Below are 15,727 nucleotides of genomic sequence, written 5' to 3'. Positions count from 1 at the left end.
TATGGAGTTGCATGCTAGGTGGGGAAATAGACAATAAACAAATACATGTAAAATGAAATATTAGGTACAGTCAAGTGCTATAATGGAATATCATGGGGGGAAGAGAATAGGGAGTGATGGAGATGTGGTGTTTTGGGGTTTTTTTAAGATTTTTTTTTGATATGGACCAATGTTTTGAAAGTCTTTATTGAAGTTGTTACTTTATGTTTTGGTTTTTTTTGGCCCTGAGGCATGTGGGATCTTAGCTCCCCGACCAGGATCAAACCCACACCCTCTGCATTGGAAGAAGTCTTAACTACCGGACTGCCAGGGAAGTCCCGAGATGTGTTGTGTTCATTAGAATAGTCAGGGAAGGCTTCTAGGAAGAGGTGATATTTGGAAGAAGTAGGATTTAGCTGAGATTGAAGACCTGGTGGTCTGGGAATGGAAAGATTAGAAAGGGTCAGAGGTGTCCCAAGGGGGCACCTTAATTTGAAAATAACTCAGGGCAAGAAACGAAAGGTAGGGTCCAAAGGTCCTGCTTTAGGTGGAGAAAAAGAAACAGCAGGGGCCATGGCTTTGTTTCATGTGGTGAGAAGTGATGTGCCCTGTGAAATGTGTCAGAAAACCCTGTGCAGCTGTGGATACACAGAAGGGAGGTTAGCTACAGACAGGGATGGAGGAGAAAGGGTTGCTCTCTCTGGGAACTTGCAACCTCTGCCCCCTCAGAGAATTTTCCTGACACCCTCAACTGCACAGAAGTAGAAATTATTCCTGAGAAGCAGTGTGAAGATGCCTACCCTGGGCAAGTCACAGATAGTATGGTCTGTGCAAATGAAAGCAGTGGGGCTGATACATGCCAGGTGAGTGACTTCTGAAACCCTCTTCTTCCCTCATTCGCCCTGTAGAGACTGGAGGCTTGGCAGTGGGGTGATCCCCAAGAGTCAGCACCCCTAACTCTACAGAGGGGGAAGCAGGTTCAGAGAAGGCACACTCTCCCTGCAGGTGACACAGCACAGGAATCAGAATAATTGAATTGTCCTTGTTGTTTTCTTGGGAACGCTTGTCTGCAGGGTGGGGTGCAGGGACAAGGTGGGGATTAAAGGGAGTGAGAGGATAAGTCCGTGAAGGAAAGAGTCTGCGTCTAGAGGGTGCGCAAGCTCCCTGCGCTATTTCTCAGTGTCAGTGCCTGGAATCTGTGCTGACTTTACCGATGATCAGGTAGTCAGCTGTTTTTCTTCGAGTCCTGACTGGGTTCCCTAGCATGATTGCTTTCTCCTATGATTGGTTCCTTGGGGAGCAGTGCTGTCTTCCCAGCTGGCCACGGAATGGCGCCACTGACTTCAATGCTCCCTCAGTGAGCTCCCCAACCCCAAGGTGACACATCTTGAGATTTGCCGTAGATATAACACTCTCTTTCCTATTGGCTGCAACTTCAGTCTTCACGGCTCCCCTTGGATTTGTCCCCTTCATGGAAGCCCCGCCCCCTTTGCTTATGATTGGTCCCTTAGAGTAAGGGACAGCTGCTGCAGCACAGCAAGACACCAGTTCTCAGGTGTGATCATGAGCTGGAAGATGAGTCATCTGGCAAAGGATCAGGACATAAGTCTGTGTGCAAAGGAAGTATGAAGCTGGGTGTCTGGGTGGGACTTAGGAACGGGACCAAACCCAAAGGGCACGAGAGGACTGGGGATTTGGGGCTCTCGTCAACGTGGGGGCATGCATCATTAATAACAAGGCTATGGGGTTCCGAGTTCATTTTTAACCAAAAGAGATTCTGAGCATATGTGACAGTGTCCCAGGGAAACGTCCTTCTCAGATTGTGGGTTTGTGCAATGGTTAGACTATGGGCAATCCTCAGCATTCGAATTCTGACCGTTCTGCCTCCTGAGCCGTCGATTTTGCACGAGGGTTCTACCTTCTTTTAAACTTCCCTTTTTTCATCTGTAAAATGGGGAAGACAGTCCTCGCTTGGTCCCATGAGACGCATAGACACGTGGTTTGCAGAGCATCCAACACATCACATGGTAGATGCGTAAGGAATGGAAGCTGCCTCGTTCCTGGTAGGATGAGGTGAGGCAGCCCATGTTATTTCATTCGTTCACTTGCCTTGAGAAGTATATTTTGCTTTCCTCCACTTTAGAGAGGGGCAAAGTGAGGCTGGGAAAAGTTAAATCACTTACCTGAGATCACGAGGAGGGCACCCAGGGTTGGTGAAACCTGGGTTTGTCTGACTTGTGAAGTCAAGTTCTTCCTATCACGCCCTGTGGCTGAATGGCTCAGGGAACAAGGAATGACTGGGCTGTTGACTGATCTGTGGGTGACAGCGCTTTGCCAACCAGTATTTATTTAAGTGCCTCCTACACTCCCTGGTTTGGGCTGGGTGCTTATAAAAACACCTTTGAATGCAAGACACATTTCCTCTGCTTGTGAAGACCAGTGTTTAGCAATAAAGTCAGATTAAATAGTGAAGAACACGGAAGGACAGGGACTTCCCTGGTGGTGCAATGGTTAAGACTCCACACTCCCAATGCAGGGGGCCCAGGCTTGATCCCTGGCCCGGGAACTAGATCCCACATGCATGGCACAACTATGGAGCCTGCTGCTGCAACTAAGACCCAACACGACCAAGAAACCCCCACAACAACAGAAAGACAGATATGCCAGACTTCCCTGGTGGCACAGTGGATAAGAATCCGCCTGCCAACGCAGGGGACATGGGTTCTATCCCTGGTCCGGGAAGATCCCACATGCTGCGGAGTAACTAAGCCTGTACGCCAAAACTACTGAGCCCACATGCCACAACTACTGAAGCCCACGCTCCTAGAGTCCGTGCTCCACAACAAAGAGAAGCCACTGCAACGAGAAGACTGAGCACCGCAATAAAGAGTAGCCCCTTCTCGCCACAACTAGAGAAAGTCTGTGCACAGCAACAAAAACCCAATGCAGCCAAAATAAATAAAAAATTAAATCTTAGGACTTCCCTGGTGGCGCAGTGGTTGAGAATCTGCCTGCCAATGCAGCGGACACGGGTTCAAGCCCTGGTCTGGGAGGATCCCACATGCCGCGGAGCAACTAGGCCCGTGAGCCACACCTACTGAGCCTGCACGTCTGGAGCTTGTGCTCCGCGACAAGAGAGGCCGCGACAGTGAGAGGCCTGTGCACCGCGATGAAGAGTGGCCCCCCACTTGCCACAACTAGAGAAAGCCCTCGCACAGAAAGGAAGACCCAACACAGCCATAAGTAAATTAATTAATTAATTTTAAAAAATTAAATCTTAAAAAAAAAAAGACATATATGCCAAGCACACCAGAAGAGACATTCTGGTGATTGAGGAGTGGATAGCAGGGCTCCAGAGTAGTGTCTGCTTTCCTCTTCTTAACCGTATGCCGAGGAAGCAGAGGGCTGAAGAGAGAATCCAGGAACGAAGATTTGGACGACAGATAACAGATTGGAAGTCTCGCCAGAATTCCTCTCTTTGGGAAGCCAGGAGGGCAAGATACAGCTTGCTGGCTCACGGCGCTGTGAGGTCGAGTGGCCTAGCATCTGCCCCTACCTGATTTGGGAGCCCAAGTCGAGAGGGTTGACACACCTCATGCCCGGGGTCCCAGAGTGGAATTAGTGGGGTCGGGGGTCCGAATTCTGGGGTCTGGTTTGGAATTTGATGAGAGTAAGTGTCTCAGAAGTTTTGGGGACTTCACTTGAGTTTAGTCAGTGTGGGATCAACTGTATGGTGTTAAGGGGTGAACTTTATTTTAGTGTGTGAAAGGAAGTATGGAGTCGGGTGGGGTATGGAGTTGGAAAAGTGAAGGTGGGGTGAGGGAAAGAGTTTGACATGGAAATGGGATGGGATTTCATGCAGAAATTGGGCTGTAGATGAGAGTAGGGCCGGGACTGGAGTCAGAGTGTTGGGATTGGTGTGACTGGTGCATGTGGTCAGGTTTGGGACAGAGGCTATGGTGACATTCAGTGTTTGGGTCAAGGTTGAGTTTGGGTTATGGTTAGGGATCCAGGGTTTGAGTCACGAGTCAGGGTTAAGGTTGATTGAGGGGTGGAATCTAGCCTGAGTTGATATTTGGAGGCAGGAACTTGGTAGGAACTAGATTCCAAGTTGACGTAAAAGTTTAGAATTGGTCAAGGATATAGCAGAATTGAGGGTTAGGATTGGGTACGACTTAAGGTTTCAGGTTAAAACTCATGCTTGCATCAATATCGGTGTTGAGCCTTAGTATATGCGTCTTCTACCGTCAGATACCAAGCTTGGTCAGAATTCAAAGTGAAACCTATGTGATACCTTTTTACATTTCTATAATTTGACTGTATCCTTTACTGACGTCAGTGGTGGATGAGAAGATAGACTACCATCTTTCAATATGCGTATTTATTCTGTTTCCCATACAACATTGTTTCGTTTTGGAATATGTGTCATGTGATATTCAGGCTTATAATAAAATAATTGTATTATTAAAAAAAAGATTGGTGTTGAGAATTGTGTCAAAGTAAGGATTGGAGTTAGAATTATGCGTGAAGTCCCTGGATTCTCTCTTCAGCCCCTGCCTCCTCAGCATTCTGTTAAAAAAGGGTGAGGTCTTGTTCACTCTCTCATAGGCGCTTGGTCATATCCAGCCGTGTCTTCTCACTATCCATCCATCAAGCAAGAGACCTTGAAGCCTTAACACCTGTCTCCCTCACCACAACTTCCATTCAACCCATCACCAAACCCTGTTGATTATCCTAAATGCATCTTGAATCCATCCACTTATTACCACCTCCACCTCCCCAATGGCTTTATCCAAGTCATCATCTCTCATCTGAACAATAACAATAGTTTCCTCATGTCTCCACATCCCCTTAAAATCCCCTTCGTATAGCAGCTAGAAAACACAAATCTTGTTATGTCACTCCATCTCTCTGCTTGACCATCTGCGGTGTTTTGACTTGGTCCACCAGCCACTTCTCTCCCCAGTCCCAGGAAGGCTTCCACCACTCCAGAGTTAATATCCAGAAGGGGCACCATCTTGAAGAAGAAGAAAAGAGAATTCTTCCGGCGTCTCTTTTTGGAAATAAGAACGTCTTTCCGAGAAGTGCCCCAGTGGTCTTCCCCTCATTCCTCATTGGACAGAACTGCATCACATGTTCATTTCTAAACCAATCGCTGGCAGGCAGAAATGGCTTTTCTGTTTGGTGCAGTAAAGGTTACAATCATGATGAGGATAAAAGATTATCCAAACAAAATTGGGGCTCTGATAGAAAGACAGAAGGAATGAATGTTTGAGTAGGCAGCAATAATGTCTATTATGGGCCAAACTATGGGACAAAAATAGAGTTGGGGTAGGGGTCAGGATTGAGGTAAGATTTGGGCTCAGGGCTGAGGAACAAATCACATTTTGGGGGTCTGATTTAGAAGTTGGGGTCAATTCCACTTTTAGGAACTTGCCTTCAGGTATAATGGTTCCCATCTCACTCAAGGTAAACACCAAAGTCCTACACTGATCTTTGAGGTCCTCTGTCATCCTGGTCCTATTATCTCCCCGACCTCATGACCTGTCCTTGTCCCCCTGCTCATTCAGCTCCAGTCAAAAGGGCTCCCCTGCTAGAACATTCTACGCATGCCCGTTGCCTAACTTACCTGCCCATTTGCTCTGCCTAGGACTCACTACCTCCAAGGAGCTACATGGATCAATCCACCATCTCCTTTGAGATTTTGTTCAAATGTCATGTTCATGTGGAATCTTCCTAATATTATAACCCCAGGGGTCCCTGAGAGTGGAGGAAACCAATAACTCCCTATCCCTCTTCCCTGCTCTTTTTAAAAATTTTATTTAAATCTTTTTATAAATTTTATTTATAAATTTTATTTATTTTTTATTTAAATTTTATTTATTTTTAAAATTTTATTTTATTTATTTTAAATATTTATTTTATTTGAAGGTGCACTGTGACTCAGACAGTCCCCACGATATTCTTCCTTGTTCCCAGGTTCTCCACGTGACGTTTCTGCTTTTTTCCTTTTCAATGTACATTTCTCTCGGTCTTGTATTTTTTTTTTTTTTTTTTTTCTGTGTTTTAGCACCAACTGCAACAAAGCAAGGCGATACTGCCTCAAATATTAGACGTGAAAAATAATCACGGGTGACTGCCTGGTTGACCTTGAAAATATACTGAGAACAGAGCTCTACTTCCTGTTCATTATTAGTTGCAAGGTGACTCTGAAATAAATACAGGTCTGTTGCTTTCTCATACAGTCTGGTGGCATAACAAAGATGTTTTTTGACCTTCTGATGCATAATAGTAAGTTGCAGGCACATAGGAATTATAAAATATATTTATTAAATGATTGTTAAATGGCTGAATGGTGGCATTGATTTAAATACCCTCTTCCCTGCTTTTATTTTTCTCTGTAGTACTTACCAACATCTAACAAACTATTTATTTTATATATTTACTTTTGTATTCACAGTCTCCACCCACTAGAACAAGAGGCTGTATGAAGAAATTTTGTTTTTTATATGAAGAAATTTTTGTGTACTTTGCTGACCACAGTGTCCCCAGGAACCAGAATAACTGCCGGCACAGAGGATAAGCTTAGTAAATATTGCTTGCGTGAACACAATCAGCGAGGATGAATGTACAAGGAAGCTCAACCCAGCATTATTATAATTAAAACTATCCCCAAATACTCCAACTTGAAACAGACTACGTAAGTCAGGGTACAACTATAGTATGGGATGTTATGCAACCATTAAGAAGGAAGGAGACCCATTTAAACACACTAAGAGGAGGGACTTCCCCGGTGGCTACTCTGAGCTTGCAATGTAGGGGGCCCGGGTTTGATCCCTGGTCAGGGAACTAGATCTCACACGCATGCCACAACTAAAAGTTCACATGCCACAACTAAGGAGCCTGCCTGCCGCAACTAAGACCCAGCACAACCAAATAAATAAATATTTCCAAATTTTTTTTAAATAGATAAATATACTAGGAGGAAAAATTTTTCAAGGTAATTTATAAAGAAAAAGGTTATATTAGATAATGTTTAGTACAGACCTTTTTGTTATAAATACGTAATATGTATAGAAATCTCTGTATCACAGGAGAACAGAGACTATATTGATAAACGTAAGTATTTATCAGGGTGGAGTTAGGGAAAGCGTTTTCTTTTTCATTCATACCCTATATTACGTTCAAAAGACATGACTGGGTTCCAGCCTGAACAAATTATCACAAGCTCGTCAGAATTACGGTATGGGCTCTAGGTCATCCCTGAGAGGGGATTGGGGCAAGAAAGTGGCCCCAAAGGAGGACCCAAGTCACAGCGCATTTCCTGAGCTCAGCCACTCCTTGAATCTGCCCCTCGGAAGCCAGAGCACCTGCGGCTCCTGCCTCCGTAGCGGCCACCGGGGATGCTGGGCCCAGAGGGTGCTGCGGGAGGGTGGAAGAAGTAGAGTGCTGCCAAGTGAATTAGCTGCCTCGGGGCTTCGAGATAACCAGATGCACAGGAAGAGTGTCTCAGAGCCTTTCCCACCTGCATCCCGGGGCGCTGAGGGCGGGGGCGGGGGCGGGGGCTGGACGTGGTATAAGACTGCCGCCCTCGGCAGGTCCGGAGACACTTGACTCCCAACCGAGTCTGCGCCCCACGTCAGATCAGGCCCTCCGGAGGTGAGAAGGGGCCTCATTTGGGGGGGGGGGGGCGATGAGGCTGGCTGGACAGCTGACTCCTGTTCCTGAGGGGAGGGGGCAGTGGGAAGCCTGGACGCCCGCGCCCGGCTCTGACAGATGAGGGGCTGGAGGTCTGCAATTTCTGGTCTCTTAGGGGAAAAGGAACTAGGGGTACAGACTTATGGATGGCGAGAGATGGGAGACCAGATTCCTGGGTCCCAAGGGGAAAGACTCCTGGGTCTGAAGGAGGAGGGGGCTGGGGGCCAGGACTCCTGCTTCCTGAACTCTGTCCTTCTCCCCAGCAAAAGAGACCCCTCCTCTACCTGGCAGCCCCTGAGAGACTCAGAGAAGCCACCATGGCAGGATTCCTTCTTCCAGCCCTGCTGACCCTACTGCTGTCCTTAGCCCTGGGATCTGCTGCACAGGAAGGTGAGGGCCGGTCTGGGAGGGCTGCCCTAACCCTTGGACCTCCCATCATCCCCAGTGACCCTCTTCAAGGGCCCCTCTCTCCAAGGGGTCCCTGAGTCAGGACCTCCCTCTGCTCCAGCAGCTTTCTCCCTCAGAAGACAAGACTCTTCTGCCACTTTTCTTCCTGCTTCCTTCTGACTCCTGGGGTCTCTGTGTCCCCCGGGCCCTGTCTTCTGCACTCAGGGTCTCTCCTATGAGCTTCTGTCGTCAGCCCCAGACAGACAAGATGCTCCTCCTGGGTTTCTGAGTGGGCTGCCTCTGTCTCTCTCCATCTCCATCTCCTGCTTTCTCTGCACTGTTCTCCATTTCTGCCTCTGCATTTCTCCCTGTCTCTCTGTCTGTCTCCATCTCTGTCTCCAAATCCCTCCGCTGCTGACTCAGCCTTCCTCTGAGGCTTACTACCCATGTTTTTCTCCATGTCTCTCTCCAGCCCAGGATAAGAACGGCGAGAAGATTATTGATGGGATTCCGTGTCTAACAGGCGCCCAGCCCTGGCAGGTGGCCCTGCTCAGAGGCAATCAGCTCTACTGTGGAGGCGTGCTGGTCAACGAGCACTGGGTGCTTACTGCTGCCCACTGCCTGATGAAGTACGTGGGCACGGGTGCTCTGAGCACTTCCAGCTCTCCCTCTGGGTCCCTGCCCACCCCCCAGTCTCTGTTCCACCGACCCCCGTCTCTGCCCTCCCCCCTCTCTGGGTCTCTGTCTTTCCCCCCCACCCCCGCCCAGGATCTCTGTTTTTCTCTCTCTGGGTCTCTGTCCCACTCTCTCACTCCCAGTGACGCTATGAATGTTGCTCCGTTCTCCCAGTTCGTACAACGTGCATATGGGCAGTGAATACCTGAGCAGAGGCCAGAAGATCAGGGCCACAATGTCATTCCGCCACCCTGACTACTCCACGCAGAGCCAGGCTAATGACCTCATGCTGGTGAAGCTAAGGACGCCGGCCAAGCTGTCATCCACCGTGAAGAAGGTCAACCTGCCTTCCCGCTGTGAACCCCCTGGGACCACGTGTACCGTTTCTGGCTGGGGCACCACCACCAGCCCTATTGGTGAGGCTCCCTCAGTGACCCAGGAGCCCCAGATCCTGAACCCCTCCTCCCTCAGACCCCGGAGACCAGGAATCAGGTCCTTTTTCAACATCCTAATGTTGAGCACCCCAGCCCCCTCCTCCTTCAAGGTCTAGGATCCTGGACCCCCATCCTCTCCCCATCAGGACCCACGGGTCCACAGTCCCAGGCCTCTGACTAACAAGCCCCCCCACCCTCATCTTGCAGCGACCTTTCCAGAGAAACTCATGTGCACAGACGTCGACATCATCTCCTCTGAAGACTGCAGGAAGGTTTACAGGGACTTGCTGGGAGATTCCATGCTGTGTGCTGGCATCCCCAACTCCAGCACCAATGCCTGCAACGTGAGCCCTCCTTCCTCCCCCGCCCTGGGTCCCTGGCTGCTTCATCTCAGCACAGAGCCCCATCTCCCCCCTCTATCCAGAATCTTTGCACCTGACCTTGGCGCTGAGCATTCCATCATCACCCCCCGCCCCACCCTAGCCCAGCTTTCCTAGCTTTCTCTATCCCATTCTCTGCTCAGGTCAGTAGTGGCAGCCCAGTGGGGGCTGGTATGGCCCTGAGGATGAGGCAGAAAGATGAATGGGAGGGGCTGGGGATGGGCAACATGCGGCCAGGATTAGGGGAAGGCGAGTGAAGCCTTGGCTTCAAACCCAAACCTTAAAGGGGAGGGTGTGCCCAGAAAACTCAGTAATCAAGATAAATCACATTCTTATGCAATATTTTTTTAAAAAATCTATGCAAAAGTCCACGATGAACAAAATGTCAGAATTTTCAATAAAGAGGCATCAGTCTTACTGAATTTCCCACTTACCTCAGGCTTCAGTAAGTCTCAGCACAGCCCTGTACCGACCCTTTATCTAAAATTGGGATACTGTGTTTATCATGGACTTTTTCATATTAAATTCAATTTTAAGGTATTGCAGGAAAATACTGTTTATTGCAATTACCGAAGTTAATGTCTCACTCACCTCACTTGGGTCCTGGTCCCGGGCAAAGAACTGTCTCTCCCCTCCTCTTTGTAACCCCCTCCCTGTCTCTGAACAGTATCTTCCCACATCTCCCTTTACACCTAATTTCATTTCATTCTTTCCATCAGTGTTGCCACCCACCCCCGCCCCCATTGGCTGTCTGCTTCTGTCCCTCTTTTTTTTTTTTTTTTTTTTGGTGGTACGCGGGCCTCTCACCGTTGTGGCCTCTCCCGTTGCGGAGCACAGGCTCCGGACGCGCAGGCTCAGCGGCCATGGCTCACGGGCCCAGCCGCTCCGCGGCTTGTGGGATCCTCCCAGACCGGGTCATGAACCCGTGTCCCCTGCATCGGCAGGCGGACTCCCAACCGCTGCGCCACCAGGGAAGCCTGTCTCTCTTTTTATCTGCCTACCTCTCTGACGCTCTCTCCAGCCCCTACACAAGTGTTTCTCTGTCCTCCCTCTACTGCTCCACCGTTCTTTTCTCCATCCTTTGCTTAACTCTCTTCCTCTTCTCTGTGATTCCCTTTCTTTGTCTCTCTCCCCGTACCTCCACTCCTTTTGCTCTCACCTGCACCCTCAGCTGTCAGGGGTGGTGGGAGGGTAAGTGTTAGGGATGGGGTGATGGGCCAGGAATGTGTGTCCTAGAGAATGGGACATCCTTCTCTTCCGCTAGTGAGGGCCGGCTTCACGAATGCGCAAGTTGTACAGTGACACGCGCTCCCACACTCAGGAGAGTCCCACCCTCGGTTTAAAGCACTCCTGTTGCTGTCTTGAAATTCTTAATACTTTCTGAGCGAGGGAGCCCACACTTTCATTTTGCACGGGGCCTTATGAATTGTGTCACCGGTTAGGACCCCGATTTCCAAGACCAGCCTGTCCCTCTTTCATGCCCATGTATCCATTCCCTGGAGATACTGCCCCTCCTCCCATGGGCTTGTCGCTGAGTCCTCAAAGATGGGGAAGAAATGGGGCTCTGACCCCCGGAAGCCCTGCCCCTTCCCTGGGATTGGTCCCATTGGCCGGGGCTCAAGCCAATGTCTTCAGAGAACGTGGTTTGTCTTCTCCATGATGGCCCTAATTCCTGCTCTACTATTGGTCCCCAGAGACTATGAGTCTCTCCCCATTGGCCGGGGTGGAAGTCCAGGGTCTGGCAAGACAAAGGCTGACAACCGTGGGGGTGTATGAGACAGAAGTGGGGGCGGGACTTCACTCTGAAGCTGAAGCTAATTTGCTTTGTCCCCTCCAGGGTGACTCCGGGGGACCACTGATGTGCAAAGGTACTTTGCAAGGCCTGGTGTCCTGGGGAGCTTTCCCTTGCGGCCAACCCAACAACCCAGCTGTCTATACCCAAGTCTGCAAGTACATCGATTGGATAAACACCACCATCAGCACGTATTGCTAATCTCTCCGTACTCCCATCTCTCCATCCCTACACCCTGAACAGGAAATTCACAGAAATAAGGACGTCGATGATCTACAGTCATACTTGACTTTACTTTTCCTCAAAGACATATCAAAACCTCCACAATATGCCATGTGTGTAAGTCAATCAAATCAGCAAGGACTTAAAACCAAAACACGAGACACAAAAACCTCAGAGCTGGTAAAGAAGTAGTGAGACCAGCACCTTCGGCCACTGAAACTGTAAATTCATACGATTTTTATGGAAGTTGATTGGGCAACGTGAATCAGGACCCTTGTTCTCCACCTTTGACCCAGCAATTCTGGTTCTAGGAAGATACTACTAAAAAAAAAAAAAAAAAAAATCCAAAATGTGGAGCAAGGTTTGAATTTATCACAACATTATTTATCATAGCAAAACAGTGGAAACACTGAATATGTCCGGAATCAGTGGAGTGTTTAAGTAAACAATAGGCTAGCTTGAGACAAGGATATTATGCAGCTGCTAAGGATAATTACGCAGAATTGTTAGTGCTATGCAAGGATGTTTATGCTATGTGATGTTAAATGAGAAAAGGAAGATACGGAAATATATGTGTATGTGATCATTGCTATGTAAAATGAAAATATTCACAAAATAAAACCTGAGATCATGTGTACCAAACTGCATACGGTGGTAGTCATGGGAAGGTAGCCTGCTTCTTTGCATTTACTTTTCTGCGGGTATGCACGTTTATAACCTGAAAAACAACAGTGGAAAAGCTCTGGAGTTCTAAGGTGGAGGAGAGGAGACCCTTAGAGAGGAGAGAAAAATGTATCTGGTTCTTGGTCCCTTGCCTTGCCTCCCTGCTCAGCGGCATATTTTTTCCCCATTTTCTGGGTCTCCGTCTTCCTCATCGGTAAAATGGAGAAGCGAAAGAGGAAAAGGGAAGGTAAAGAGAGGTAAAAGGGAGGGAGGAGAGAATATGTCTACTTCTTCAGGGTGGAAAGGGGCGTGAAAGTGTTTCTGGGCATTTCACGGGTGACAGACTAGGAGAGAGGGAGAAGGTGAGGGGGAAGCATAGGGCTGGCAGGAAGACAGGACACCTGGGTCCCACGGGGGCCCGCCAAAAGTGAGCCCCCAGCATCCTGGATGCCAGGGGAGGCTGGGGGCTGGGAACCCAGGTAGGTGGTCTCCTGTCCTCAAGAAGGCAGAGAAGGGGCCTCAGAAAGGGTGGAGGTAGGAGTCGCAGTGACTCAGCCTGGCCATGCCCCTACTCCTGCCATCCAAGTCTCGTGGGCAGCCATACCTCAGAAGGTGCTGACAGAGGGAGCCTCTCCGCTGCCCAAGACTCACCTCTCCTACCTGTCTTTCCAGGTTCTCCCCCAGAACCCTCGCCTGGCCGACATTCTCCTCTTGTTGAAGCTCCGCCGTCTTCCCCTCTCTCCTAGCCTCCTATTCTCCCACGCGTCTCCGTACTGCAGGAATCCTGGAGCCACCGTGGAATCCCTTAACTTCCTCTGGTGCTCCTGTGCACAGGAGGCTGAGCCCCCGCCTCCCTCAGACCCAGCAGTCCAGGCCCCCAGCCCCTCCCGCCTCTGGATCTGTGTCAAGTTTAAGGAACGTCAAGAGTATTTGGCCACCGCCCTCATGAAACTCCATCAACTTCCCCTCTCTCCAGCAAGCCACCCCAAATCCACATTCAACCTAAAAGTTTAAAAAGTAACAAAACATGGGGCTTCCCTGGTGGCGCAGTGGTTGAGAGTCCGCCTGCCGATGCAGGGGACGCGGGTTCGTGCCCCCGTCCGGGAGGATCCCACATGCCGTGGAGCGGCTGGGCCCGTGAGCCATGGCCGCTGAGCCTGTGCTCGGCAGCGGGAGAGGCCACAGCAGTGAGAGGCCCGCGTACATGAAAAAAAAAACAAAAAACTTCATTTTTCTTTGGGTAGCTGATAAAATGTAATAGTTAAAGACACTGACTCTAGAAACTGCGCTCTTCGGGTGCCAATCCCAGCTCTGGCAGCTGCCAGCTATTCACCTTTGAGCACGTCACCTCCCCACCCTTGTTCCTTCAACCTTGAAATGAGAGAAGTAGCACCTGTTTCCCAGGGCTGTTATGAAGATTGTATAAGTTTACTATTCAGAAAGTGCTAGAACACTGTCTGACACAGAATAAGCCTGCAATGAGTGTTGGGCTTTTTTTGTTTGTTTTTGGCTGTACCACACGGCACGTGGGATCTTAGTTGCCCAACCAGGGATCGAACCCGCGTCCCCTGCATTGGAAGCGTGGAGTCAACCACTGCACCGCCGGGGAAGCCCCTGAGTGTTGGTTTTTATTGTTCGTGGCTTCTGGCTCTCTTCCCTGCTTGCACTTTCGTAAAGTTTTCTTGTAAAACATTTTCTTTATTGAAGACTTTTGCAGAGCGTGTCACTTGGGAGAAAAACATCTCATAAATAAGCCTGCGCGGCGTGTGGGGATGGCAGAACCATGAAGGCCACTGGCAAATGCCTAGAGCTGGGGACCTCATTCTCTCTCTTAGAGGTTCTTCCACTCCCCACTGCCTACCACCTCCCTCCTTTCCCACAGGGCTCCCAGTAACTCCTCCCAAATCCACCCATCCCGTATTATAGTAAGGTGGGACCAGACGGGGCCCCAAGAGACGCGCCATGGCCACTGCCATGTTGGAAGCTGAGTTCCGATTCCGGCTCCACCGTTTCCTGGGTGTTTGAGGTTGAGCAATGAAATTCCTTTCTCTGAGCCTCAGTTTTCTTTTGTGTAAAACAGCCGTGGGAGGAATGAAGTCATTTAGTCATTTGGTCAACATTTGCTCAGGCTTCCTCTGGCCCGAGTCCTGTGCTGGTGCTTGGGACGTAGAGGTGAGCGAGAACCAGCGCCTACGCTCAAGGAGCTCATGGTCCAGTGGGGGAGGTGGGTGTGGATCCAGACGGTCACCCTCCAGCGTGACATGAAGGAGGCACCCGCTGTGGGATCTTAGTTGAGAGTGACTAACCCATCTGCAGAGGGTTGGAAGTTGGGTGGCGTTCAGGGAAGTCTTCCTGAAGGAGGTAATGTTTAAGCAAAGACTTGAAGGACAAGTTGTTACCAGGAGAAGCTGGGAAGAGCATTCTGGGAGGCGGGAATAGCCTAGGCGAAGGCCTAGAGGTTAGAAGACATGGAATGGTTCAGGAAAGCTTCAAGTAATCTCCACGGCTGGAGCACAAGAACACAAGTGGGTAGAGCTGCACTGAGAATGTGGCAGCCACTCGCCTTGGTGGCTCCTGACTCGTGAACTGTGGCAGCTGCAACTGAGCTGTGCTGTAATTGTAAAAGACACATCGGATTCCAAGCATTTATCATGCAAAACAATAAGAAAGCAAACCACCTCTTTAAAACTGTATTTTGGGGACTTCCCTGGTGGTCCAGTGGTAAAGAGTCCACCTTGCAATACAGGGGATGTGGGTTCGATCCCTGGTCAGGGAGCTAGTATCCCACATGCCTCGGGGCAACTGAGCCCATGGGCCACAACTACTGAGCTCGCGCGCCTCAACAAGAGGCCCTGTGCTGCAAACTACAGACCCCACGCGCTCTGGAACCCGCGCACCACAACTACAGAGCCTACGCGACCTGGAGCCCGGGCGCCACAACTAGAGAGAGAAAACCCGAATGCCACAACTAGAGAGAAGCCCGTGCACCACAACGAAGAGCCCGCGGGCCGCAACGAAAGAGCCTGCGTGCCTCAGTGAAGATCCCGTGTGCTGCAACTAAGACCCGACGCAGCCAAAAGACATTAAGTAAATAAATAATAAATCTTTAAAAATAAAATTGTATTTTGATTTCACATTGGAATACTATTGTTTTGGATGTATTGGGCTGAATGAGATGTTAAAATGAACTCTTGTTTTTTGGGTTTTTTTTTTTTACTTAAAAAAAAAATTGTGGCTACTAGAAAATTTAAAAGTGCATGTGGGGACTTCCCTGGTGGCGGGGTGGTTAAGAATCCGCCTGCCAATGCAGGGGACATGGGTTCCAGCCCTGGTCTGGGAAGATCCCACATGCTGCGGGGCAACAAAACCCGTGCGCCACAACTACTGAGCCCGCGTGCCACAACTACTGAAGCCCAAGAGCCTAGAGCCCGTGCTCCACAAGAGAAGCCACCGCAATGAGAAGCCCGTGCACCGCAACGAAGAGTAGCTCCCCCTCG

At 49.6% G+C, this 15,727-nt stretch overlaps 1 protein-coding gene and 1 long non-coding RNA gene across 2 annotated transcripts; one reads left to right on the top strand and one right to left on the bottom strand.

The window, feature by feature from the left end:
* Positions 1-1,721: 1,721 nt before the first annotated feature.
* LOC113605676 (uncharacterized) lies at positions 1,722-2,543 on the bottom strand. The gene is made up of 2 exons (XR_003427296.1): positions 2,163-2,543; positions 1,722-2,039 (listed from the first exon to the last, which is right to left on the bottom strand). It is a non-coding gene; the product is annotated as an uncharacterized LOC113605676 (long non-coding RNA).
* A 4,975-nt stretch (positions 2,544-7,518) lies between these two features.
* On the top strand, positions 7,519-12,214 carry LOC113605659 (kallikrein-7-like). The gene is made up of 6 exons (XM_027079177.1): positions 7,519-7,638; positions 7,941-8,067; positions 8,537-8,693; positions 8,914-9,155; positions 9,381-9,517; positions 11,391-12,214. Exons 2-6 carry the CDS (start codon positions 7,995-7,997, stop codon positions 11,544-11,546), a joined length of 765 nt encoding a protein of 254 aa, XP_026934978.1. The 5' UTR covers positions 7,519-7,638; positions 7,941-7,994; the 3' UTR covers positions 11,547-12,214.
* The last annotated feature ends 3,513 nt before the right edge of the window (positions 12,215-15,727 follow it).

This window comes from Aethalodelphis obliquidens, unplaced genomic scaffold (assembly GCF_003676395.1).
Source record: "Aethalodelphis obliquidens isolate GAN/ISIS:26980383/991018 unplaced genomic scaffold, ASM367639v1 scaffold43, whole genome shotgun sequence".
Classification (NCBI taxonomy): domain Eukaryota; kingdom Metazoa; phylum Chordata; class Mammalia; order Artiodactyla; family Delphinidae; genus Aethalodelphis; species Aethalodelphis obliquidens.
Note: the sequence above shows the minus strand (reverse complement) of the source record. Positions and strands in the feature narration are given on the sequence as shown.

Coding starts and splice junctions, on each gene's coding strand:
- LOC113605659 (XM_027079177.1), top strand. CDS start 7,995: ATGGCAGGATTCCTTCTTCCAGCCCTGCTGACCCTACTGCTGTCCTTA. Junction 9,156..9,380: donor CACCACCACCAGCCCTATTG/GTGAGGCTCCCT, acceptor CTCATCTTGCAG/CGACCTTTCCAGAGAAACTC. Junction 9,518..11,390: donor CCAGCACCAATGCCTGCAAC/GTGAGCCCTCCT, acceptor TGTCCCCTCCAG/GGTGACTCCGGGGGACCACT.